At 54.6% G+C, this 25,910-nt stretch overlaps 1 protein-coding gene across 1 annotated transcript; it reads left to right on the forward strand.

The window, feature by feature from the left end:
- The first annotated feature begins 688 nt into the window (after nucleotides 1-688).
- RAB15 (RAB15, member RAS oncogene family) lies at nucleotides 689-25,241 on the forward strand. The gene is made up of 7 exons (XM_079913636.1): nucleotides 689-1,078; nucleotides 18,698-18,758; nucleotides 19,704-19,764; nucleotides 20,252-20,329; nucleotides 21,000-21,089; nucleotides 22,312-22,377; nucleotides 22,536-25,241. Exons 1-7 carry the CDS (start codon nucleotides 955-957, stop codon nucleotides 22,692-22,694), a joined length of 639 nt encoding a protein of 212 aa, XP_079769762.1. The 5' UTR covers nucleotides 689-954; the 3' UTR covers nucleotides 22,695-25,241.
- Nucleotides 25,242-25,910: the final 669 nt, after the last annotated feature.

A 25,910-nucleotide genomic window follows, 5' to 3' on the forward strand; every position in this document is an offset into this window, starting at 1 on the left:
GCAGCTTAGATCCAAAACAGAGACTTGCTTGCACAACACTTCCAAAGGATTGTGCATCTGGAAATGTTTTTAGGATCAGCTATATTTTCAGCCTGGTGAAGGAGGTCAGCAGACATTTTCCCTGTTTAAATAGGATGGGGGGGGAGCGCGGTTGGAGGGAGGTCACAGTCACACAAGGTTATGGAGAAGGCAGATGGCAGACAGGGAGAATTCTAGCAATAACTCCCCAGGGTTCCTGGAGACCGCAACTTCCAGAGTAGACCGGTGCTTGAATCGCGATCCAGATCAAGGCCTTCCGACCCAAGGGTGAGCCTAGGTGAGGACCAACCACTGCCCCCTCCCCCCGCCCAGTAGGCTTCCGCAGGGGCGGGGCGCTCCGCTGGGTTGGAGCTGGCAGGGCCAGGTTCGGCATGCTATTTGGAGAGAAGGGACGAGACCCGAAAGCCGAGTTTGGTAGAGGTGAGCTGGGTGGGAGCTCATTCCAACTCCCCCATGCAGGTCTGCAGGTAAACAAAAACGTTCCCCACCCCGCCACCGATCTGTCCCGGGTCCCGGCATAAAGAGGGCGGGAGGGGGGCGGGAGGGGGGCGGGTCCCGGAGCGGGTCCCTCCCCGGGCTGCGCACCCTCTGGGCGGGGAGCGCGCACCGCCCTCGCCCCCCCCCCCGCCTAGGGGTCTCCTCCCCAGCGCGCGTTCCCCGCCCCCTCTCCGGGCGGCGGCGGCGGCGCAGGGGAAGGGGCGGGCGAGGGCCGGCTCTCTCCTCCCACCGCGCTCCCGCCGCACACGCTTCCCGGCACCGAGCGAGCGAACGGCGGCGAGGCGGCGCGGGCCGGCCCCGCTTCCTTCTCGCCGCCGGCGCAGTTCTCGGGCGGGCGCGCGCCGCGATGGCCCGGGGCGAGCGGGGCTGAGCCCGCCGCCCGCCCGCCCGCTCGCCCGCCGGCCCGCCGGCCCAGCCATGGCGAAGCAGTACGATGTGCTGTTCCGGTTGCTGCTGATCGGGGACTCCGGGGTAGGCAAGACCTGCCTGCTGTGTCGCTTCACCGACAACGAGTTCCACTCCTCGCACATCTCCACCATCGGTAAGGGGCGGTGGCCGGGGGCGCCCCACCCTCCCCGCCGCCGCCCCTTGTCGGGGCGGCCCCTGCCCCTTCCCCAGCCCGGGAACAAGGGTCCGCCCCTCCGGCTAGCGGCGGTGTCGTGGGAGGCGAGAACGAGGGGATGAGTCCCGGGGTGAGGGGCCACCGGCTGGGGATTTAAGCCTGGGTTCCTGGAGGTGACAGGCTCCCTGCTGCTGTCCGTGACTATGGAAGGCGCTCGGGCCTCACGCTGGGGAGCCTCCCCGTAGAAGCCGAGATAACAGGGTGGCGTAGGCCTGGGTACCCCAAGCTGGGGCAGTGAGAATCAAAGCCACCGATATGACATCCCCCCACCCTCAGGTGCAGAGGGGGAGGGGGAGAAAAAGCTTGTGCTCGGGGACAGGGGTTCACTGTGGGGGGAGCCGAGTTCTGAGTCACTGGGTACCCTCAGTCCAGGGGCGACCCAGTGTGGAGCCAGGAGGGGGAAGAGAGGAGGAAGGGATTGACTTGACAGGGCACAGTTGTGGAGGGAAGCCACAAGGTGGGACACCTGCGAGGAGGGCATGGACAAGGTGAGAGCCCATGTGCCGGTGAAGGGGGCATTTACTAGCCAGCTTCCGAAAAGCAGCCAGCTGAAGCATTTGTCTTGAAGGCGGCTAAGGACCAGGAGGATTACTTGCCAGGCAAGGGGGTCAGAAAGCAGGCAGGACTCACCTTAGAGTAGATCTCTTTGCTCTGGCAACGCTGGAGCCTGTGCTTAGAGGGACGAGGCCTTGTGGTATCCCGGACAGGACGGTTATGGGCTCACTGGTCCATAGGAGTGGGTGGCCTCCCTTCTGAGAGTCCCCTCTTGAACCCTGAGTGGCCTCCTCCTCTGAGAGGTCTGAGTGGAGGACATTCCACTCACATCTAACAGGTTCCCTGAGTGATGCCCTGGAGTGGCTTCAGCACTGCCCAGGTCCCCTCTCCTGTCAGGAAGGGCCCCAGACTAGGCTTCCACTTGAGACTTCCGCCCTCCCTCCCCACACAGGCTCCTTGCCAAGAGAAAAGAGGGAGCAGGTAGAGCCAGGAGGATGAGAGCCTCATGGTTCAGAGGCAGGCTTTGTTGTCAGACAGACCTGGAAACCTCACGTTGGGGCAGCATGACCTTGAATATCACTTCAGCTTCTGAGCTTTCGTTTCTCATCTGTAGAATGGGAATGATAACAGTTCCTACCTGCCCAGCTGTTGGAAGGATTAAATGAGATAATGTTTGTAAAAGACTGCTGCTATTACCGTTGTCATCATCATTGAGCTCCTGGGGTCTCATTCTCTCTTTGCTTCACTGTCTTCAAGGGGCTCAGGGTCAGGGGACAGATAGATGCATTCATCTTCCTCAGGGGAGCTGTAAAGCTAGCTCCTAGGAGGCCCTGGAGCTTGGACTGGGCCGCTGTTTGAATGAGACACATCTCAGGGATGGGACAGGTCTGGAGACCAAGGGAGGGCTGCGGGCCTCTGGGGAAGGCTCAGGGAAGAGGAGATGTTGGGGGAGTGCCTGGGAATGGCTGAGGAACCAGACGGGATATGAGGACAGGTTGCAGGCTTGAGGACAAAGGGCAGCAGGTTAGCACTTTCTCTGCACTGATGGCTGGGTCCACCTTTACCCAGGATAGAGAGGACTTTTTAGGAGTTTAGATTCCATGGAAGAGAAGGAAACCTGCCTTTCTTCACAACAGCCTTTTAAAATCTGCCCCACTGGCTTTCTTAAATGCTTTCCAGTTTAAAGCTTTCCACAGCACTTGTGACTCTGCCTTGTCTTAGGCGTGTTTTTTGGCTGTAACTAAGACTTAAGAGAAGAGTTGGACGGTCAAGAAAAGCTTTCCCTTCAGGGATACAAAAAGTTCCCCCAGGGAGATGGAAGGGGCAGCCAGGAGACAAATCAAGGAGCCAAGAAAATGGGTACTACCAAGTCCTATTCATTAATTTATCCATTCCAAAACAAAAAACAAAAACAAAAAACGTGTGTCCTGTATCTGGGCTTGGCGCTGCGACCTGATCATGGACGTTGATCTCTGCACGTTTCCCAGAGCTGCTTCTGTGGAATAGGGAAAACGGGGCAATTCACCAGTGACTACCAAGACAGAGTTCAGATTCTTGGATCATGTCAATTTGTGATTCACTGTTTAGGCCACTTACTGTAAGAGCATGTGACATTCCAGAAATGGGCCTGCAGGGGGCAGTGAGGAGACCTCCCAGGTAGGTGGAGGCACTGACCGCCCCTCTTCTTTCTGGTCAGCAGGTGGGCAGGTGGCCCTGAGCTGGGTCCGTGCTACCGGCATTTATTTCCCATGCAGCTGTGCTGACCCTGAAGGGGACCGTGCAGAGGCGGGCAGTCAGCACTGTGATGTTTTCTGCTGTTTCTTCACCTGTTAAGCCAATTAATTAAACATTCGCTACAAAGTACCGCGCCAGTCATGTTAGAGACAGATTGCGGTCCACCTTTTCCTGCCCACAGAAGCCTGTGATCTAGTTGGGGAAGCAACACAGGCGAAAAAGAGCCTTGGCCACAATTAGAGAATCTCTTTGCAAGCACTTTGTGAAGCACTCTTCAAATGTAGGGGATGGATGATATCCTCATTGTTCCTAGTAGCAATGAAGGTATCACATTCGGTATCAGCAGCTAAGTAACCACGCAAGACTTGTCTTAGGCAGCCCGTGCATGGTGAGGGGCCCGTGCATGAGTGCTAATGCTACACAAAGCACTAGATGGAGGAGGTCACAGAAGGAGAGGGGCCGTGTGGACGGAAGCGGCAGGGAGGCTCAGGGAGGAGGGAAGGCTGGAGAGAGGGCTTGCAGTGTGGGCTGCATCTCAGTTCCTGTAGGGGAAGGAGCAGATGGAGTGACGGGAGCAGAGACGACAGAGGTGGGAATTCAGTGGGTGTTCATGGAACTCTGGGCAGTCTGGCTGGAACAGAAGGGAGTTTTAGGGGAGGAGAACATTCCTCTGTTTATCTCTCTGTCTCCCAAACTATACTTCACGTGCCTTGAGGGTCAGACCAAACCTCATTCCTCTTTGTTTTCGTAGTCCCAGAACAGGGCCAGGCACGCTCTCCATAAATGTTAAACTAATGAACAAACGAGGGCAGAGGGCATTGAGGGCCTGGCTGAGGAGCCGGAACTCCAGCCTGCGTGATGGCGTCAAGGGTTTCTCGAGCAGGGGGACGACAGGATGAAGGTGGCACTTAGGATGTTGGCTGGGAGAGGGGCTTAGGCCTTGGGGCAGGGAGACCAGTCAGGGGAGACCAGTGGTAGTATGTGGGCACGTAGGACCCTCTCAGCTCGTCCCTTCTCTCTCTTCCACCCCTCCCCCTCCTGGGGCACCAACACCAAACTCCACGCAACCCCCTGTTCTTGTTTCCCTCCGGAAGCAGCGAGTAGTTCAAACCTGAGAGGGCCTCGTGCGGCTGGCGCTGCCTGCCCAGCGGGGAGATGATGTCCCATCCTAGTGAACATCGACACTCAGGGGACCTTTGATTTCCTTTCTGTGTGGCGGCCACGTGTCAGCCACTCGTGCAAGCTGTAGGGACTGCCCGTGAGTTGGTTTTCTCCCCCCAATCCTTGGTCTTCCCTGAGACCCTGTCATCTCTGTCTCTGTCCTGGGGACCTTTTTGTCTTGAAGGCCACCTTCTGGGCTTCTAGGAGGCTTCGGCCTATAATTTTCCGGCTTCACTGTTTGAACGGCTGTGGCTTCAGGCTTGGTTCCTCAGGCTGGGTTTGCTGCTGCAGTAGCATCTTTCTCAGGAAGTTCTCTTTGAACTGGCTCTCCTTGCCTGGGGAAAGGGCTTGTGAGTAACTGAAGATGGGGGAGTGGGCTGGGGAAGGACCGGGGGGGGAGAGATCAATAGCCTGCAATCCAGTGGCCTAACAAACATGGGGACCAATGCTTGGGCACCGTGGTCCTGAGGTGTGCGGGCCCCCAGACCGCAAGGCACTATGTATACATGCCGTGTACACCGCGGGAGGGTCAGGTGGGTCTGTGTTCCCCACCGTGTTGGGAGGCCTGCAGAAAGGAAGGGGAGGTGAGAAGCTGAGCAGAATAGAAGGAGCGCAGACCACATGCCTAAGACTTGCCGTGGCCTTACAGACACTTAACGTCTCTGCCCTTAATTTCCACATCTGTAAATGGAAGATAGTAACAGAACCTTCCTTAATGGTCTTTGTGAAGATTACAGAGGCTAATAGATACAAAGCACTTGGCAGAGCTCTCAAAAAAAAAAAAAAAAAAGGCAGCTGCTCTCATTGTATTATGATTATCCGTAGCTCATAAGAAAGTTGGAGATGAACAAACTGTCAGTATGTGCTTTGAGGTCATCCTGTCCATCAGTCGTGCATTTGGTCATTCGGGCACTCTCTGCAGAGCACCTGCCGTTCTGAGCCAGGCAAGGAGCTGCGGGGACAGCAGTGAACAACATGGGAACCAGGGTGCCAGCTGCCCTTCCTGGGGAGCACATGAGGAGACTCTGGGTTTCATTTCCGCTTTGGTGCTATTTCCCCCCTTGCCCTGACAGTGCCGGGGCTGAGAAGGAAGAGTGAGTTGGCGAGGATGTGCAGAGGCGGAGGAGTGGGGAGAGCCGTGACCCGAGAGGACGGCTCTGCCTCGAGGCTCCGACCTCAGCCAGGTGTCACCCTGCCTCCGGCCCTGCTGCGCACACCCCCGCCCCAAGGACGTGATCCCCGAGAATGGCTCAGAAGCCCTCATTTCAGCTGCTCTGTGCACCTGTGCCACCTGCACAACTGCAGATTCACCCACAGCTTCGAGCACCCTGGTTCCTGCTTCTCCCTCCTCTTCTCCTCCTCCCTGCTTCCCAGACAGCTTGGTGATGAGCGTTATAACATGAAAGTCCATATTTGGCTATTACTCTTCCACCCTGATTGCCCCCTCTTCCCAGAGTGCCTTTTTCTGTAATCTAATATTTGCGCCTGTTTCCCTGTAAAAGTGCCAATTTTCTGCACCGGCCTCTGACCTCTCCTTGGCTGTTCCGCCCTGGGCAATGTGCTTTGTCAAGGGTACCACAGAGCTTCCTGGACACTTAATCCCGCCCACTGAGGAGGAAAGAACTAATCATTGGCCCTATTTTATAACTAGGAACACCGAGGCCCCAGGGAAGTGATGCTCACGTCTTGCATTCAGGTGACCCTAACTTGAACCATCTCCTCTCCTCCACTTTCCCAGACTGCACTGGGCAGCCCTCACTCACCCCAGAAGGCCCATCCCCGGCTGCCAAGCAGAACCTCTCTCCTGGGAGCCAAAGGGGAGAGGACGTGTGCCTCCCTCACCCCATCTGAGGGCTCTGGGCTGGAGGGACCGTTGTGCCACTGCTGTTGGCTGCTTCCTTGACATGATCCTCTGGGGGACAGTCCGGGGCCGTGATGGAGGAGTCTGGCCGGGGCACCTTTGAGGATGAGATCTGAGTGTTGCCTTCATGGTACTATTTTGATAGCATATTTACGGGGAACTCTGTGACTGGGGCCCCATGATCCAAAGAGAGAGCCGACAGTTGGCTTCAAAATATGGGTCATCCTCTGATCCCTCTTCTCTGATTAAAATTTTCTCTCCATGGATCTTTTCTACTGGAATGTACTGACTTCATTCATTCACTCATTTATTCCCTCACACACCTACTCATTCATTTTTTTTCTTTCATTGATTCAGTTTGGTTGAATAATATACACTGAGGATCTGCTTTCTGCCAGGCAATGAGACTGCGAAATGAGCGAGATGCTGTTGTGCTCTCTGGGAGCTCACAGAGCTGTTGAGGAGTCAGGCATCCGGACAGACAAGCAGAGTTTATGCAGAAACCATGTCAGAATGCTTTGGAATCACACAGGAGTGATACATTCCTCCTGCATCGGTTGGTGACGGCTTCACGGAGGAAGTGACATTTGAGTGAGGCCTGGAAGACTAAGCAGGGTGCCCCAGGGGACGGGGCTGGGGGCGGGGTGTGTGGAAAACACCTCAGGACTCGGGGCTGCTACTCTTCTGCCTGGCCGTGGTCGCACCAGCTTAAGTTCAGCTAGAGCCTTGCTGGGAGTTTGCTCTTTGGGCTCCGAGCGAGGGCAGGTGCATCGAGAGGGCCTGTTCCCTCCAAGATGTTTGCTCCTGAGGCTCCAGGCTCCAGTCTCTTCCTCCTGGAACCTTCTGCCGCCTGTCAACGTGGCCCAGCCCAGAAGAGGCTCTGCGGAGGGCGGAGGAGTGAGTGGTCAGAAGCCTGGCGGGTCTTGGCTGCCTCAGCGGTACCCACGGACCACTCAGCAGCCGGCTGAGGGAGCAAGGCCCAGGTCAAGGGTCTGCTGGAGGGGAGCAGGACGGGGTTAGCTGGAGTGCGTGGCACACAGCCCGGAGGCCCTGTGGAGGTCTGTGCATGCAGCCGTGGGAAGGGCAAGGGGACTGATGTTTCCCGAACACCTACTCTGCACAGGGATGGTGTGCTTTCCATACGTGAGCCAGTCTGTGTAGAGATCTCATCATAAAGTGGGGGGCGAGGAGTCTCCAAGTTGGCCTTGCAAGTGTTTGAGAAGTTTCTTGGTACATTCTTCAGTTAGAGCCTCCAGACAAGTTTCTACGTCCATGAATGTGTGTTTCTATGTCCATGAATGTGTACGCACACGTGCGTGGCGACGGTGGGTCCCCAGGAGAGCCCAGAGAAGGGCAGGGCCTTGCTAAGCTTTCCCTCTTTTATCACAGAGGAAAGAATAATGTGGCCCCTCTTTTTTTTCTCTTCTGAGGAACTGCAAGTTTGACTGAAATGTGTTCCTGCCTGGGGCCCTGATCCTTCAGATCTTCCCCCTGCTGGTACCTTCTTGTCATTTAATCCTCAGCTCAGATGTCACCTCCTTTAAAAGATCTTCTCTGGGGCTTCCCTGGTGGCGCAGTGGTTGAGAGTCCGCCTGCCGATGCAGGGGATGTGGGTTCGTGCCCCGGTCTGGGAAGATCCCACATGCCGCGGAGCGGCTGGGCCCGTGAGCCATGGCCGCTGAGCCTGCGCGTCCGGAGCCTGTGCTCCGCAGCGGGAGAGGCCACAGCAGTGAGAGACCCGCGTACAGCAAAAAAAAAAAAAAAAAAAAAAAAAAAGATCTTCTCTGACCAGCCATTCTAAAGCAGCTTGTGCCCGGGTGTCCTCATCCTCTACTCCATTATTCTGCTTTTGCCTCAACACTTAGCACTCTCTGAAATTACTAGTTTACTTATTATCTGTCTTCCGCACTAGAATAGAAGCTCTCTGAAGACAAGGATCTTTCTGTATTATTTGCAGCTGTGTCTTCGAGTACCTAGCTTAGCTCCTGGCGCATGGTAGGCATTCAATAATAGTTTGTTATGAATGAATGGATGAATGCAGGCGTACATTTCCTAGAGGACTTTTGCTCTTCCCTGAGGGAAGTTGCAAGTAATATTGCTTTCTTGGGACTCACAGACAATGAGAAACTCACTGTGTACTCATGCACACTTTGGAACTGTGAGAAGAGGGGAGAAGAAGGGGAGCATTTTGTAAGGGGTGAATAGTTTCCTGTAGCTTTTAGCTTTTCTGCTCGGATACACGCTATAGGAGAGGCTCAGACATAGCAGGGAGCAAGGAAGTGGCTCCCGTGATCCCTGCACGAGTCGGGTCCTCTTTGGTGAATGCGGAGGTGACAGGTCAGTGTCTTACACTAAGGTCAATATTGCCTGTTGCTCAGGGTCACTGCTGGTGTCAGATGATGCCCATCAGCTCAGCCAGGCTGCTGAAGTGACCCTCCAGGACTCTGGAGTAGGAGATCCTAGGGCTTAGGCACTGGGGCATGCATTCCTCTCAGCATCAGGGGAGTCCACGTTTGACTGGGAAACCCTTCTGCATGATAATAGCCCCTGGGTTCCTGGGTCCAGGGTCTCCAAAGACTCTCCCTTCAAGATCTGATGCGAAGGTAGTAGCCTAGAGAGTTGTTCCCCGTATCACTACGTGCACTGCATCTGTTTGTGTCTTAAAAAAGAAAGGAGAGGGAATATCATTCTGAGATCGCCAGTCTTTCTTGTGGGTGGACATCTGAATCAGGGCCTTTGACCTCAGGTTAAATCATGGCCTTGGAGTTAGAGGATCAGGATTCTGTCTGCCAAAGGCCCTGCTTCCCATTGCTCCCAGAGCAAGATGGTGCGAATGCTGCCTCATGCATGTGCTCAGAGAGCCTGGGGGCACCTTTTCCCCTGAACAAGGCCAGCATGAGGGACAGTCATTCCGGAGCTGGGTAAGAGGAAGTCAGTGGCATGCAGCCGCACAAACAGTGAGGCTAAGAGTTCCCAGACAGAAGGGAGGAAGGGCGATGCAGTAAGTGGCAGGCTTGGGGCAAAGACCCTCTGCCCCGCCCCTCACCTGACTGGTGTGAGGCACACTTGTGCCTGGAATCTTCTCTTGAGATTTGTCTCTTAGCTCTCCTGTCTTCTTCCTCTCCCTGTTCTTCCCCTCCCTTGTCCCTCAGCTGGCGGGGAAATGGTTTCCTCTCTTGCTGAGGGCAAGGGATTACGCTGGTGCCTTGTTTGGGGTGGCAAAGTCAGGCAGCCACCTCCCTGCAGGATCTGCCTTTCCCGACAGTTTGTTTTGGGGTTGCTCGGGGTGACCTCCTGCCACATCCCACGTGAGCTCCACACGTCCTGTCCCGTACATGCTGGTTTCCTGCAGGGGGAGGGGCTGGGGTCCTTCCCGGGACTTGAGCTTTGGTAACCGGAGCCAACATGGCTCCAGGGATTGGGTATCTGCCTTGGGTTTCAGATGTATTAAGTTGTTCCTGTGGTGGCGTCTCCTTGCTGATGGAAAGGCTCAGGTCACGCTGGCTGCCGGGCCTCTGGGCTGCGGTTGATCACGGTGATAACATTTGGCACCCAGGAGAGTCCTGTTTCCACTTGAAGCACGTGGCACTGGGCGGGCGGGCAAGCTGGCACCTGACATTAACCCATGAGGTGCTGGCTCACCAACAGGCACACCTGGTTTGCCAGAATCTAGGTTGCAGGCAGACTCTGGGGGCCGTGTGGCTCCCGCGGTGGGCGGCATCCTCACTTTCCGTTGAAACACTCCAGCTGAGCGTGGTTGTCTCCCCTCTCGGCACCGCTCTGCTTCCTCTTCCTGACATGAGCTCCTTCCTACTTTCTAGAGCTTTTTCTATTCCCCAAGCCATGACCCTAATCTCCTCCCCACCATAGGAGATAGCTTTTTCAGCTAAGATTTAATAAAGCTCTTTGTGCCAGGCTCTGTGTTAAGGGTTTTATAGCTTATCTCATAATCCTTACAAAAATTCTCTGACATCAGGGATTGCCATCCCCGTTTCACAGGTGAGGAAACTAAAGCAAAGAGAAGTTAAGTAGCTTTCCCAGGATCACACAGGCAATTAGTGGTAAAGGCAGGATTGGAACCAAACTCTGACCTCACAATAGTGTTAACGACCTCGCCACTCTGTTTCTTCTTTGTTGTTTTTTTCAACATCTTTATTGGAGTATAATTGCTCTACAATGGTGCTTTAGCTTCTGCTGTATAACAAAGTGAATCAGCCATACGTATACACATATCCCCATATCCCCTCCCTCTTTTTTTTTTTTTTTTTTTTGCAGTACCTGGGCCTCTCACTGCTGTAGTCTCTCCCGCTTGGAGCACAGGCTCCAGACGCGCAGGCTCAGCGGCCATGGCTCACGGGCCCAGCCGCTCTGCAGCATGTGGGATCTTCCTGGACCGGGGCACGAACCCGTGTCCCCTGCATAGGCAGGCGGACTCTCAACCACTGCGCCACCAGGGAAGCCCTCCCCTCCCTCTTGCGTCTCCCTCCCACCCTCCCTATCCCACCCCTCTAGGTGGTCACAGCACGGAGCTGATCCCCCTGTGCTATGCAGCTGCTTCCCACCAACCATCCATTCTATATTTGGTAGTGTATATATGTCCATGCCACTCTCTCACCTTGTCCCAGCCCCCCCCCTCCCCTCCCCGTGTCCTCAAGCCACCCTGTTTCTTGAGCTGCACTCCCATGCTTTCCAGGAGGCAGACAGTGATGGGAAGGAGTGCTGTTCCCCTGGATGTGCCCTGTTCCCTTCTTTCCACGGTCTTCCCAGGCCCTCCACTGTGGACTGGGGCAGTAAGCTCGTCCCCACAGTGAGGTATCTTAGGAGCTGAGGGAGTGCCAGTGCCGTCTCCCCTGCCCTGTCCCTCTGTCCCCAGCCCCAGTATCTAAAGCAGGGCCTCCCTGTCCTCCAGTTCTCTGACGGCAGCCCTGTTGCTGTGCTCCAGGACTCTGGGTGTGGCCTGGCAGTCCCCGGGGGTTGCGGTTGAAGGAGCAGAGGCTACACAGCCAAGGACACGGGAAGAGCCAGAGGCCACTGGTATAGTTAGGGCAGCACCGTCATAGCTGTGTCAGGGCCTGGCACTGTCACTTAACTGAGTTTTCTTGTCATTGTCTGTGAGGTGTTAAGGCAGCAGGACACATGCCACTGCTCTTGAGCCATGGGCCCCCCCTCCTCCTGCTCTCTGGGGCGGGGGGATGCCACTAAGGGCATTGCTACTTTATGCCTGGCACTGCTGGTATGGAGGCGGAGATTTTTTTTAAATTATTTATTTATGGCTGCGTTGGGTCTTTCTTGTTGCGTGTGGGCTTTCTCTAGTTGCAGCAAGTGGGAGCTATTCTTCGTTGTGGTGCGCGGGCTTCTCACTGCGGTGGCTTCCCTTGTTGCGGAGCACGGGCTTTAGTAGTGCGGGCTCAGTAGTTGTGGCTCATGGTATTAATTGCTCCGCGGCATGTGGGATCTTCCCGGTCCAGGGATCGAACCCGTGTCCCCTGCAGTGGCAGGTGGATTCTTTCTTTTTGTTTTTTTTTAAGATGTTGGGGGTAGGAGGTTTTTTTTAGTAATTTATTTATTTATTTTTGCTGTGTTGGGTCTTCATTTCTGTGCGAGGGCTTTCTCTAGTTGTGGCAAACGGGGGCCACTCTTTTTTTTTTTTTTTTTTGCGGTACGCGGGCCTCTCACTGCTGTGGCCTCTCCCGTTGCGGAGCACAGGTTCCAGACGCGCAGGCTTAGCGGCCATGGCTCACGGGCCTAGCTGCTCCACAGCATGTGGGATCTTCCTGGACTGGAGCACGAACCCGTGTCCCCTGCATCGGCAGGCGGACTCTCAATCACTGCGCCACCAGGGAAGCCCGGGGGCCACTCTTCATCGCGGTGTGCGGGCCTCTCACTATTGCGACCTTTCTTGTTGCGAAGCACAGGCTCCAGACGCGCAGGCTCAGTAGTTGTGGCTCACGGGCCTAGTTGCTCTGCGGCATGTGGGATCCTCCCAGACCAGGGCTCAAACCCGTGTCCCCTGCATTAGCAGGCAGATTCTCAACCACTGCGCCACTGGGGAAACCCGGCAGGTGGATTCTTAACCACTGCGCCACCAGGGAAGTGCGAGGCGGAGATTTTTAAAACAAACACAAATTTTGTCAAATACAAAAGTTATCCTCTGCCTCTTAGGTGCTCTGCATCAAGAAGACAAAAAGTAGGAGGTGGCAAGCAGCAGGGCACATCGTCTTCCTCCCAGCCCTGTAGCTGAAACGACTTGCCACCAGCCTGGGGGAGCCACTAGGCGGCAGTGGGCAAGTACAGGCTGAGAGTTCTCAGGCAACCTGAGGTGCGCACTAAGAAGAGGGGCTGTGCTATGAGGATGCCCACAGGCCGACACCTGGGGTCTGGCATGGACCGGTAGCTGTGCTGGGACCCATGCCCCCAGCCCCCACTCCGCACATCTGTCTGCCTCCTGCTTCTCTCGGTACCAACTGGCCAGGCCCTCTGCACCACCTGGAAGGAGCCGCTTTGGCGGAGACGGCACTGGCACTCCCCCAGCTGCTCCTGTTGGCCAGGTCACGCTGTGGGTGACCAGCAAGCCCACTGATGGGCCTCCTTTGGGTCAGATGTCCATCCTGGTCTAGGCGGGAGCTGCTTCTCCACAAAGAACATGCCACAGCCAGCCCTGCTTCCCTGAGCGGAGGCTTTGGGTTGTGCACTTCCAGCCGAAAAGGGACACTGGGTGTGGCGGACACCACCATTGATGTATCTGAGGTGCTGAGAAGAAACGATGAACTGCTGGTCGTGCTCTGGGCACTTGGTTGGGAGAGGGCCTCGTCTTCTTGACTTTCTGCTCCCAGGGCTCTAAGGTCTCCAAGAACCTCTACCGGAGCGGTGTGGAGGTAGCTGCTTGTTTCTTCACACCTGGGTGTTCCCTTTTCCCCGGGAAAGGAAGCCGGTCCTCTTGAAGGGATGCTGACGTGGCGCTGTGCAAGGCGATGCATCTGGGCTTAGTGAAATCATGAGCTCTCAAGGACCAAGGGGCTCCCTAATAATAGGTGATGGTGGGCTTGCTCCATGTGTACCCACTACTAGACGCCTTGTTATACCAGAACAGGGGTGGGGAAGGCAGGGGCGGGACAGAAAAGGCAGTAAGAGTCCGCAGCCTTGGAGGGTTGGGAAGCCACTGATCAAGTGAGGTGTCCTGGGTAGGTTTTGAGAAAACTGTTTGCAGTTCTGGCTCAGCCATAGGATGTGGGAAGGGAGTAAGTTACTTGGCTTCTCTGTGCCTCACGGTAATAATCCCTGCCCCTACCTCCTTCATAGGGCTGGCATGAGAACCAAGGGCTCTGGATCCCCTAGCCAGGGGGTGTGCTATAGTGCTTAGCAGTATCATGAACCTTGCGTGTGTTCTACCTAGAGATGGGCTAGACAGTGATTTTCAAACGTTAGTGTGCCTTAGATGTAGTAGGTCTGGGTGGGCCCATTTGCATTTTCTAACAGGCTCCCCAGTGACAGGGATGCTGCCGGTCTCCGGATGAGCAAGGGTTAGTGGAGTAGCAGGGGACTAGACTGTGCAATCCTTCCCACATCAAGGGTGCTCTGGGTTTGTTTTCCTGGCTCCTCCCCAGGAAGCCTTTATTTAGCAAAGGGAAGGTAGGAGTGAGAGAACTATCTTCTACCTATGAGGAGCTGCACATATATTATCTAATTTATACCCCACACCAACCCTTAGGAGGCCACTGGTATTCTCATTCTATGCAAGCAAACTGAGGCTCAGAGAAGTTGAGAATTCCCCAAAGTCACACAGCAAGTACCAGAATCAGGATTCAGACCCAGGTCCTTCTGGCTCCAGTGCCAATGGATAGCTCTTCCACTAAATTAGAACCCTCAAACTTTCATCTATCTAAAAAGTCACCCATGGTCCTGTTAAAAATACAGGTTTCAGGGCCTCACTCTCAAATTCTGATTCATTAGGTCTAGAAAGTCAAAGTAGTATCTCTCTCTTTTTTTTTTTAATCACCCCAGGTGATTCTAAAGCTCAGCATCTGCAAAGCACACCCTGAGAATCGGAGAACTCCCATGCTGCCTCCCTTGACACTTCCCGTGCAAAGTCGCAGTCCAGATGGAACTCCCGCACTTCAGCATGTGCTGGAATCACCTGGAGAGCTTGTTAAAACACAGATTCCTAGCCACCTCCACCCCTCCCCCTGCCCAGAGCTTTGGATTCTGTAGATCTGAGGCGAGGCCTAATAATTGGCATTTCTAACAAGCCCTGACTGATGGTGGTGCGCATGCTGCAGGTCCGGGGACCGCACTTTGAGAACCACTGTCCTTAGAAGCCTGCTGTCAAAAGTGTGCTCCATGGACCAGTAATATCAGCCTCACCCGGAGGCTTGTGTGGCATCTTAGGCCGCACCTCACACCGACTCAATCAGAATCTGCATTTTAACATGGTCCCCACATGAGTTGCATCCACTTTAAAGTTTGAGAAGTGCTGTCTTAGGGGAGCCAGAGTGAGAACACACCAGGGGTGGAGTTAGATGAAGAATCTCTCTTCTCCCTAAAGAGTCTGAAGGTGCAACAGAGAGGGACGAAACTGTTAGGACAGGATGTACACCTAGAGGGGGCTGATGACAGCTGAGAGGTGAGACTTGGAAAGGATAGAGGACCCTTCCCCAGGGAAGGTGGAGACGACAGGACATTCTGAGGAAATGAGGTGGGCCTCACAGCAAGGCTTCATCAGGCAGCTGTCACTTCGCCCTTAAGACAGTGGACAGGGTGTTCTCTTGGATGCTTTCAGCGGTAGTGGTAGGGAGAGGGTGGGCCGGGACTGAGCCCTTCAGCAGGGAAGACAGTGGCTGTGAGGAATGTGGTGGGTGAAGCACCTGGAATAAACAGCTTCTGAGCAGCGGCGAGGGCCGGCAGAGGTGAGAAAGCGTGAGTCTCTAGGCGACTAAACAGGGCCAGTCTTTTGACTTTGCCCTGCAGTGCTCAGCAGTGGGAAAAAACCAACAGCCACGCAGGGACAGGGAAGGGGCCGCAGATGGGCACAGGTCACGGCAGGCCAGGGCTGACTGGTAGATGGACACCGTGGAAGGTGCAGGGTGTATGGGAGCAGAGTAGAGCAATAGGTTTCACTAGAAGATCTTTGGGCTGTTAATCTTTCAATTTAAAGGAGGGGAGTGGGTGGGAGAGGAAGATCCCTCAGAAGGCATAGACTTTCTGTTTCTTCCTTAGTGCCGGTGAAGAGCCAATACTGATGCATTTTATTTCTCAGAGATGTTACAACAAATTTTATCGGTGGTCAGGAGGGTCTAGGTTGCAAGACGGTGGTGGGTGGGGGGTGCCATGAGCCCCCAGAATTCCCCAGCCTTGGTCCCTGGCCACACAGCTAAGAAGCGAGGGAAGAGGGGAGGAGGAATCCAAGCCCAGCGCTCACTCCCAGGGCGGCTCCCTGTCTTCTTGTCAGCCCTGCCTCTCCTAAGACCTGCCTTCATTGTCAGGGAAAGCTCCCTGGTGTTGGGGGCTCCTCCCCCAGCTGAGCCCTTCTCCAGAGAGAAACAGCAAAGCGTAGGTAAGGCCTCTCTGCCTGGTTAACACACTATTCTCCTCTCGTTCCCCCAAGGAACAGTGCAAGGGCTCTGCCATCAAACAGGCCACTGCTACTTGCTGTGCCAACCCTGGGCTAGTTATCTTCCCTCCCTGGGCCTTTGTTTCCTGTCTGATAAGCTCTGTAAGGGCAAGGACCATCTGTCTTTTTGGCCACTTTGTCTGCATCTAGCACTGTGCAGGGCACAAAGTAAGTTCCCATAGAGGTTTGTGGAATAAAGGATATAGATTCCTCTCTCACCAGCTCCCCACCCTTGCGACCACTTTGCACAAGGTGCTGCCCTTTGACTGGGCTTGCTGGGCTGGTATGAGGATGAGCTGGCTTTATTATGAAATGAACAGAATCCCTGGTTTTCCTGGGAAGAAGGCACTGTACCAGGAAAGAACAAAGGTTTCTTGATTCCCTTCTATGCCGGGTGTTGGGGAGAAGCAAATTTTTTAAAAAATATTTATTTATTTATTTAGGCTGCACCAGGTCTTAGTTGTGGCATGCGGGATCTTTAGTTGTGGCATGCGAACTCTTAGCTGTGGCATGCGGGATCTAGTTCCCTAACCAGGGATCGAACCCAGGCCCCCTGCATTGGGAGCGTGGAGTCTTACCCATTGGACCACCAGGGAAGTCCCGAGACGCAAATTCTTGACAACTGCTTGTCTAGGGAGGGGGTGAGCACGCTACTGCCCCCCACCAAGGCCAGGGGCCCCTCTCCTTCTTTCTCCCTCCTCTTTTTTTAACTTTCTTGGCACCCTCGGTAGAATGGCTGCCAGACGTTATCCATTTGGAAAAGTACAGCTCGATAGATATGAATCAGCTTGGGCAGGTGAAAAATGATTCACTTCCGAGCAAGTTGATTTCGTTAAGGTTGTCCAGTCTGAATCTTTTTCTCCCTTTTAATTAAATGATGATTGGTCTCAGTGGTGAGAAGGAAGAGCCTGAATTTAATGTCTGTGTTTGTGGAAAGCTGGGGACAATGTGGATAAGGGGGGAAGTATTCCTGTTGGCAAAGAACTAATGCCGGGGTGGAATGGCAGGGGCACTGGGGATTCTGGCACCTTTGGGGCTGTGCTGTGCAGCCTGGGGACTACGGGCCAGAACTCTGCCTTCACCCTGTTTCTCACCTGAACACTGGTTAATGGTGCCCATTCCTGACTTGTCTCCAGGGAGCGCACTAGGACTGCAGCTTAATTAACTTCCTAGACACAGTTCTTGAATCACTGGGCACAGTGCCTGGCACAGTGAGGGCTGGGGAGAGGTGCCTCATCACTGCTGTCACTCAGATTCAAGCCTGCATGCTGCTGGTGGTGCTGACTTCTCCTGCTGCAAATTCCCCAGATACGTTTCTGCGCTGGACTGGTTTGCCAAATCCCTTACGTTTCCTGTGTCTTGTGGCAGCTTAGCTCCTCAAGCCCCTGGGCAGATGAGCCTGAGAACCCAATTGTCCACCCTCCCTCCCCGAATGGCATGCTGTGCCACTGCCTCTTCATGTGGTCACTGGCAGTGACCCAGGAGCTCCCATGTAGACCAGGGCTGCACTTGGTATAGTGATAGCTGTGACCCACTGAATGTCCACCAGGTGCCCGGCACTGTATCTCATTTGGTTTTCTCAGTGACCCTCTGAAATGATTGGTAATGTCCCCATTTACTGATGAGAAAATGGAGGCTCAGAGGTGCCCAAGGTCATAGCTATGAGTTAAGTGGCCAGAGTTAGGATCCAAGCACAGGCCTGACATTGAAGCCCATGCTCCTTCTAGTAAACAACAGTGCCTCCTCTGGTAAAAGGGCCTAGTCAGCAACAGAGGCACTAGGCCGTCTCCTTGGTGGGCCTTTGTTAGGTGCCGAGGGCTCTATACACACCGTGGGGCTGCAACAGTCCTCCTCTCTCGCCAGGGTCTCTGTGCCTTCCCCACATTCATGACGGCACCATATGCTAATAAGGCAGAGAATAAACCCAGGCAAATGAGGTGGACTGCTAGTCCTGGGGATTAGAGTTCCAGGAGGGATAAATACAAGTGGTTCTCTGCAGAAGTATAAATAAGGAAGACTTTACACAGGAGTAGAGTGAGACACATTTTGGGGCTAAGTAAGGCAGCAACGGAGTGGATTCCCCCCTATTCACTTCCTGTGTGCCACAGGCCCTTTACTCCTGGCAACTCGCAGCTCAAGGAGGAAGGGAAGCCCCATTCAAAGCCCTGGACACTCCTTGAGGGTCAGTTTTTGGTTCAAGAAGGCCTTTACCTTGTGCCATCTTCCTGCCAAATTAAACCAAAAGGAGACCCTCAGGTATGAGTGCCCTGGGCCTTACTTCAGTTCTTCAGCGGGTATCCTTCCTTTCTTTTTTTTTTTAAATTTATTTATTTTATTTTTTGTTGCTGAGCACGGGCTTTCTCTAGTTGTGGTGAGTGGGGGCTACTCTTCGTTGCGGTGCGCGGGCTTCTCATTGTGGTGGCTTCTCTTGTTGCAGAGCACGGGCTCTAGGCACGTGGGCTTCAGTAGTTGTGGCATGCGGGCTCGGTAGTTGTGGCTCACGGGCTCTAGAGCACAGGCTCAGTAGTTGTGGCGCACGGGCTTAGTTGCTCTGCGGCATGTGGGATCTTCCTAGACCAGGGCTCGAACCCGTGTCCCCTGCGTTGGCAGGTGGATTCTTCACCACTGCACCACCAGGGAAGCCCCCTTCCTAACTTTCTTGCTCACTTCCTTTCCCCAGGTGTTGACTTTAAGATGAAGACCATAGAGGTAGATGGCATCAAAGTACGGATACAGATTTGGTGAGTTGGGTAGGAGGAGAGGACCTGGGGCTCTCCCTAGCTGCCACTGCCGTGTGTAAAATCCAGAGGCTTCATCTGGAGTAACTGGCCACCTTTTCGATGGAGAGAAGCAGAAGTCTCAAAGCCCATCTCCTGCTCCCATGAGCCTTAATCTCTCATCTCTGCGGCTCCCAAAATCTTAGTTCCCCGACCAGGGATTAAATCCAGGCCCTTGGCAGTGAAAGCGCGGAGTCCTAACCACGGAACCACCAGGGAGTTCCCTCTCATCTCTTTCTTAAGGAACTTATGGGACTGACCGCAAGTCACCAAAAAGCAAGAATTAGAAGGAATTGGCAAACTAAGCACTGCGGGTTTGTCTTCGAATAAAGCTTTTCCCTTGGGCCCTGCTGCCCTGCATAGCACTGAGGTAGGATTCCAAGCAGGGAGGGCTACGCCCCATCCTTACGGTGGGAGTTCCTGGTCTGAGTTCCTCACTACAGCACAGTGCAGTTCCCATAAGTAGCCACAGGGGGCCGCTATAGCTCCCTGGCCTGTTGCTCCTGGAAGCATTGCCTTTCCAGCATTTGGAGCGGCCTCCCAATTTCATAGTGGTATGGGCTTTGCCTGCAGAGGTCCCAGACGGACTGGAGATGCAGTAGTCCCACCAGTCTGGCCACAATGGCCAAATCCTAGATAAAGTTATCCAAGACCCAGTTATGGTTGTTGCTCCTAGTGCAGATACAGTTGACAAGGACCCACAAGCCCTGTCAGCACCTATGACCAGCCCTCTCTGCTGCAGAGTCAGATACGTTTGGATCCCCTTGGGGACCAAAGCTCCACTGATTTTTCACCCTGCAGCTCTCCAGTTTCTCCTGCAAAGGCACAGGGTCTCCCAGGTCCCGTTCCTCCCCTCCCCACCTGCTTCCATGGTCCCTGCTCTTTTGAAGGGCTGGCTTTCTATTGCAGGGACACAGCGGGGCAGGAGAGATATCAGACCATCACAAAGCAGTACTATCGACGGGCCCAGGTGAGCCGCTATTTTCAGGGTTTAGAGGTGGGATGCTGCCACCCACACTCCTGGCTCTGGGCGTTTGAGATATTTGTGCCACTGATCCCCAAATGGGCCCTCGGATTGCCTGCTGGGGAGTGAGGGGGGTGGGCTCAGGGCGGTTCACTGATCATTCATTCATCAGCTACTCTCTGAGCACTCACTACTGGCGGGCCCCCACCCTCACCCTCAACTTCCACCCTCCTCCCTGGGCCAAAGACCACATCAAAGTATTGGTGCCTTTCTGCCTCAGAGAGCTCTGTGATGAGCCGAGGAAGCGACAGCTTTGGGGGTCTGAGAGAGAAGGAGACTTTTCTGGGTGCTGAGGGATCTTCATTATGCTAAGCAGGGAGAAGGGAGATTGGGACCCAGCATTTAAGGTACCGCACCCGATTCTGACCCCATGACTGTGCACTGTCTCTGTGTGCATGTGCCTGCCCCATCTCTCTCTCCTTCTCTCTCTCAGGGTATATTTTTAGTCTACGACATTAGCAGCGAGCGCTCTTACCAGCACATCATGAAGTGGGTCAGTGATGTGGATGAGGTAGGATGTGCTGCCTCACTCTTGGGGGTGGGGAAGGGCACCTCAGAGGGGAAAGCAAAGTGAAGGCCACATGGGGAGGGCTGAAGCTGTCAGGGTTGGCGAGCAAACACTACCAGGAACCCTTGCCTTCTGCAGCCCTGGATCAAGACCTCTGGGTGAGTAAGACATGAGGAAGAAGCCCAAGCAGCCATGCCCTCCATGCTCTATAACCTGCCAGGCCTCCATGGCTGTGTCTTCCCCTAAAATGAGTTAGAACAGAGCCTACGCTGTGAACAGCTTCCTTCCTGAAATGTCAGGACCAGGTGGAATTGCGAGACTGGGGTTCCAGTCCTGGCTCTGCCACCACAGTTGTGGAGCCCTGGGCAAGCCATTTGAACTCTGAGTCCCCACTTCTTCATCTGTAGAATAAGGGGCTGGACTTCAGTCCAGTGTCCTTTCCAGTTGTCCAGCCCGAGGAAGCATCAGTGTCTTCTACCCTGTGACATCCCTCTGGGACCCCTGGGATCAGCCATGGTACTTGGGGACGCCTGGCACCTGCACCCGGTCAGCCCACTCTGTCCCTAGGGCTCTTAACTTTGCTGCTGGTGTGGAAGCCAGTGTAGGCTGTGTGGGTGGGGAGATTGGGGGAAAGCAGGACTCACTGGCAGTTCTGTCTGTCCTTTGTCCCTAGTATGCACCAGAAGGTGTCCAGAAGATCCTTATAGGGAATAAGGCTGATGAAGAGCAGAAACGGCAGGTGGGAAGAGAGCAAGGGCAGCAGGTAAGTGCGAGTGAGCTGGCTGAATCCATCCCTTGGGTTTTTGGCTGGCTTCCTGGGCCAGGCCTGAGAACTGGGACCCAGGGTTCTATCACCATCATCAGACACCCCCCTACCTCCACAGTAGCCTAAGGCACTGGCTGAATTGCCATCCTTGAGAGTTTGTTTTCTGTCCTTTAGGACAGTGATTTGGGGTCCATCCTGAAACAAAGACCTCTCCCAACTCCAAGGCGCCCAAAGCAGGATTACCTCTGCCTAAGAGCCCACCCTGGTTAGCGCGGAGGAGGGACCTCAAGTGGCTCCCTTCTCCCCTAGCAGCATCTAGGCATAGCTTCTGTCCTACAGTCATCTCACCCCTCCACACGCACTCCCTGTCCTCCTTACAGTTGAAAAGAGGTAGGAAGGGAAATGAAGGCATGAAGGGCCCACATTCGGAGAAGCCATGGTGGCAGAGAGGGTAGGAGGATGGTTTTGAGGGAATGTCCAATCACACAGGGAGACCATCCTCCCAGAGAACAGAAAGAAAGATGGGTACCACGGAGGCCAGAGTCACCCACTTACTCTGAGGGCCTCAAGAGTTTTTCTCTCCCTCTTCAGTCAATAGCGTCCCATTAGCACTTGAAATAAAATTGTTTTTTAGTATAAAAAATAATACATGGTCATTGAAAGTTTTGAAAATAGAGGCCAATTCCTACTAGAATATTCGTATTTGTTGATTACTGTACGTGTGGCCCTGTGCTAAGCAAGTGCTTACAGATGCATGACCCCATTTAACTCTTCCACAGCCTTGGTTGATAGACGCTCTCATCCCCTTTGAACAGAATGCGAAGTTGGGGCTTAGAGGGAAGAGGTAACTTGTCTAAGGTCATACGCTCTTAAGTGACAGCACTGGTATTCCAGCTGGGTCTGTTTGACCTCAAAGCCCATGTTTTTCATTAGTTTGTCCCAATAATTTTGTGTCTCTGTCTCCTAACATGTGATGTGTGTGTGTTGGGTGTATATGTGTGCCTGTGTGTAGGTGGGGTGCATTTGTGGAGCATCTTCTCCCATTCTCTGCTAGCCTGTGTCTTAGGAAGTCCTAGTCTCATCTGAGAAATTATCTACTCTGAGAAACTATCGCGACACAGCGCGGGCCCTGAGTGCAGTGGCAGGAAGGATGCACCAGGTGCTGCGGGCACCTCCCTTCCCTGAGCGACGCCCTTTCGGGAATGTTCTTCTCTTGCAGCTGGCTAAAGAGTACGGCATGGACTTCTATGAAACAAGTGCCTGCACCAACCTCAACATTAAAGAGGTGAGTCCCGTCTCTTGAGCTGAGTCCAGCGAGGCGGGGAGGCAAGAGGACGGGGCAGCAGAGTGGCTGAGAGCAGATGAGCCCCACCCAGGGCGGGCAGCCACAGGGGTGCCGGGAAGAGGGGAGACCTGGACTTACTGTGTTCCTTGCTCTCCCAGTCCTTCACGCGCCTGACCGAACTGGTGCTGCAGGCCCACAGGAAGGAGCTGGAAGGTCTGCGGACACCCGCCAGCAATGAGTTGGCCCTGGCGGAGATGGAGGAGGATGAGGGCAAACCTGAGGGCCCGGAGAACTCTTCAAAAACCTGCTGGTGCTGAGCATCTTGCGTGGAGCGCCCCGCACAGTCCTCTCTCCCCGCAGGAGGGCTGCGGGCACACAGGGAGCCTGGGCTTTGCCCTGCTTCTCTTCTCCTTCGGGTGACCCTGTGGAATCTCGGCCACTGCTCCTCCCCCTGCCTGGCTCCGGGGAGCAGCTCCTCTGTCCTGTCCGAGCAGCCTCGCCCCCCTCCCCCCACCCTCCTCCCGGGATGGCCCCCTCCAGCCTGTTTCCCCAGCCACAGGCCTGCTTCAAGCCCCTGATGTGCTATGAGCACTGCCTCACTACCCTGAGGTCCCAGACGATGGCCCAGTCTGGAGTCAAGGCCACTGGAGGTTCCTTCTCTCTCAGTGCATCTGGTCTCCTCTCCGCTTCTCCTCGCTTCTTCCCACCTTTCTGTCCCTTCCCCTCAGCTGTGTTCCTATCAAAGCCCTCCCCCCGCCCCCCCACGTGTCCTGTGTGGCTGCTGGTACAGCACCTTTCAATTCCTCCCTCTTTGCCGGGCCGAGGGAGTGGACTCAGGCTCAGGGGCACGTTCCCTGCTCTGCTCTGGGAGAAGCCCCACCCCGCTTTGTGGGAAATTCTTCCCGTCCTCTCCTCCCCGCCGCCCCTTCATGTGCCATGGGCCTGCCTCCCCGGTGACTGGGGAAAGAGGAACGGCAAGAGAGGAAGGAAAGCCCAAACTGGTGGTCCCCACGCCTGGGGTTGTCCTACACCCCACCCCCACCCCGCCCCATCCCCAGCTTCTGCTGCACTTGGCTGCCTGCCCTCCTGCCTCTTGGGGGAACTGAGTTTCAGAGAAGAAAAAAAATGATGAGGGGTGGCAGGGATAAGAAGTAACCTCAATTCTCTACCTGCCCTGCAGTACATACACTATTTCTCCCTGACCCCGGGCTCCCGAATTTAAAGATGTGGACCAAGGCCTGAGGGCACTGCAGGGGCATGGAGAGCCCTGGGGCCAACCACACACTCCAGGAAGGGGAGGTGTTTGGAAATGAAGGACCAGCTCCTAAGTATCAAGTTAAGAGCCAGGACAGCAGTTTGCAAAGCAGAGGGGAATTCGGCAGCAGCAGAGATTCCTGGGCCCCATCTTCCATTTCTTATGTAAGAAGGGCACTTCCCCACCGCCCCGGCAGGTGAGAGGTGACAGAACCACGCTGGTGTTCTTTCACTGAGCCCAGCCTTCCGCTCTCAAGGCTTTCCTGAGACCCAGAGTTTGTGGGAGAAGGGCAGGGGGCTCACGGGCAGAAAGCAGGCGAGCCCTGGGTAGGAATGCTTGGTGCTGTTCCCTTCAGCCTTCAAGACCAAGTGCTCATCTTGTTCCTCAGCTCCTGAGTCAGAGGCCTGAGGGTTTGCCAACTGCACTGTGGCTACAGGTGGAGGGAAGCGGACTCCCTCCTCCAGGGCCCTTTGTTTCAGGAAGAAGTTTCTTTAACCCCATATGGTCCAAGAGTCGTTTGCAGGAGGCCCTTTAAGGAGGGAACAAGTCAGTTACCAGCCCTAGTAGGGTTCCTCCCCACCTTCCCAAGATGGGAGAAGCCTAGGGAGGAGGATCAGTCTTAAGCTGCGTTGCATGGCTGGCGCTGGAGTGAAAACAAAACTGGGCATCGAACATTCACTAATTAAAGACTAAAATCCAGGACACACACATGTGAAGGGTTAAGAGCCCCACTTCCTTACTCCTCTGAAAAAATGGGTGGGGGTTGAAATTGCCAAACCTTTCCTCTGACTCTTATCAAATCAGGAGAGGGCAGGAGAGGGTAGCTCAGGATGAGGGAATGGGGGATGGGTTATTGTAGTGGAAGGAAAAGGAAGGCAGGAATAGTTATAAATCGTCAGCTAATGAGAAATGTAAAGAGCTGCCTCTTTAGGACGAAGTCATGACCACAGCTGAGGATGTTTCCTTGAGAACTAACTCCTCAGCTGTTAAAACATGCAGCATCACTCTGGGGTGGGGAGGTCAGCAGTGCCAACCCGCGGTGTGCCCTCAGCCAGGGGCTTGGGGGAGGGGAAGTTATACTGGCCACTGGCTCCAACCTGTGGTCACTGTTGCTGCTTTCCCTGAAGATCTGGCCGAGTACCATTGCCTTTCTCTCCTAGCCCCCCTGGGGAAGAGGGACTATATTTTTACTGTACCCTAGGGGTTCTGGAAGGGAAAACTTGGGGTTAGGATTCTATGGCCTGAGAAGCCCCATCCGTAAGGGCCACAGCTGGGGAGAGGCATGGGGCAGGAGAGGGGTTGGGATTTTAGGGTGCAGCTATGCTCATGAGGTACCAGAGTCAGCCTCTCACCCCTAAACTTCTCCAGTCCCGGACGCAGCCTGGGACCTGGCCTTAGACTGTTGAGCAGGTGCGCCTGCCTGTTGGCTCCACCTTTGCACCTGTTGTCTTGAGGTTCGGCACAGCCCCAGGCTCTCCACCTGCTCCTGAGCCCCAGCATCTCCCTGTGACGGGTAAACTTCGTGTGCTGTGTCTCGGGTCCAGGATATGAATTGTGAGCAGGGTTCATCTATTTTAAACACAGATGTTTACAAAATAAAGAATATTTCAAGTCACAGCTGTGACTGCCTGTGTGAATCCCCGGGAGTAGATCTCACTGGGACCCTGGCAGTTCAGGGGGAGGGAGAGAGGCAGTGCTGGTAGAAGAGGTTCCAGAATCCTAAAGCAACAGCAGAAGAATGAATGGAAACAGCAAACGTCTTCCGTTTGGTGCCTTTCCTAATGCCACCTGCAGGGGAGCCCCAAACAAAGCCCCCATTGCTCGGCAGTGGGCTCCCATTGCGGAAATAAGATTGAGTAGAGTCACTGGGGACATGCTGAATATCTATGTCTGAGGGTGTCTTTAAAACCAAGAGGTGGGGGGCTTCCCTGGTGGTGCAGTGGTTGAGAATCTGCCTGCCAATGCAGGGGACACGGGTTTGAGCCCTGGTCTGGGAAGATCCCACATGCCGTGGAGCAACTAAGCCCGTAAGCCACAACTACTGAGCCTGCGCGTCTGGAGCCTGTGCTCCGCAAAAAGAGAGGCCGTGATAGTGAGAGGCCCACGCGCCACGATGAAGAGTGGCCCCCGCTTGCCACAACTAGAGAAAGCCCTTGCACAGAAACGAAGACCCAACACAGCCAAAAATAAAAAAATAAACTAATTAATTAAAAAAAAGAAAACAACCCAAGAGGGTTCTCATCTGCTTGGAATGTAACAGAAACAGGTCTTCCTGAAG

The sequence above is a fragment of the Stenella coeruleoalba genome (genome assembly GCF_951394435.1).
Source record: "Stenella coeruleoalba genome assembly, chromosome: 2".
In the NCBI taxonomy this organism is placed as follows: Eukaryota; Metazoa; Chordata; class Mammalia; order Artiodactyla; family Delphinidae; genus Stenella; species Stenella coeruleoalba.

Coding starts and splice junctions, on each gene's coding strand:
- RAB15 (XM_079913636.1), top strand. CDS start 955: ATGGCGAAGCAGTACGATGTGCTGTTCCGGTTGCTGCTGATCGGGGAC. Junction 18,759..19,703: donor AAAGTACGGATACAGATTTG/GTGAGTTGGGTA, acceptor TTTCTATTGCAG/GGACACAGCGGGGCAGGAGA. Junction 21,090..22,311: donor GAAGAGAGCAAGGGCAGCAG/GTAAGTGCGAGT, acceptor CTTCTCTTGCAG/CTGGCTAAAGAGTACGGCAT.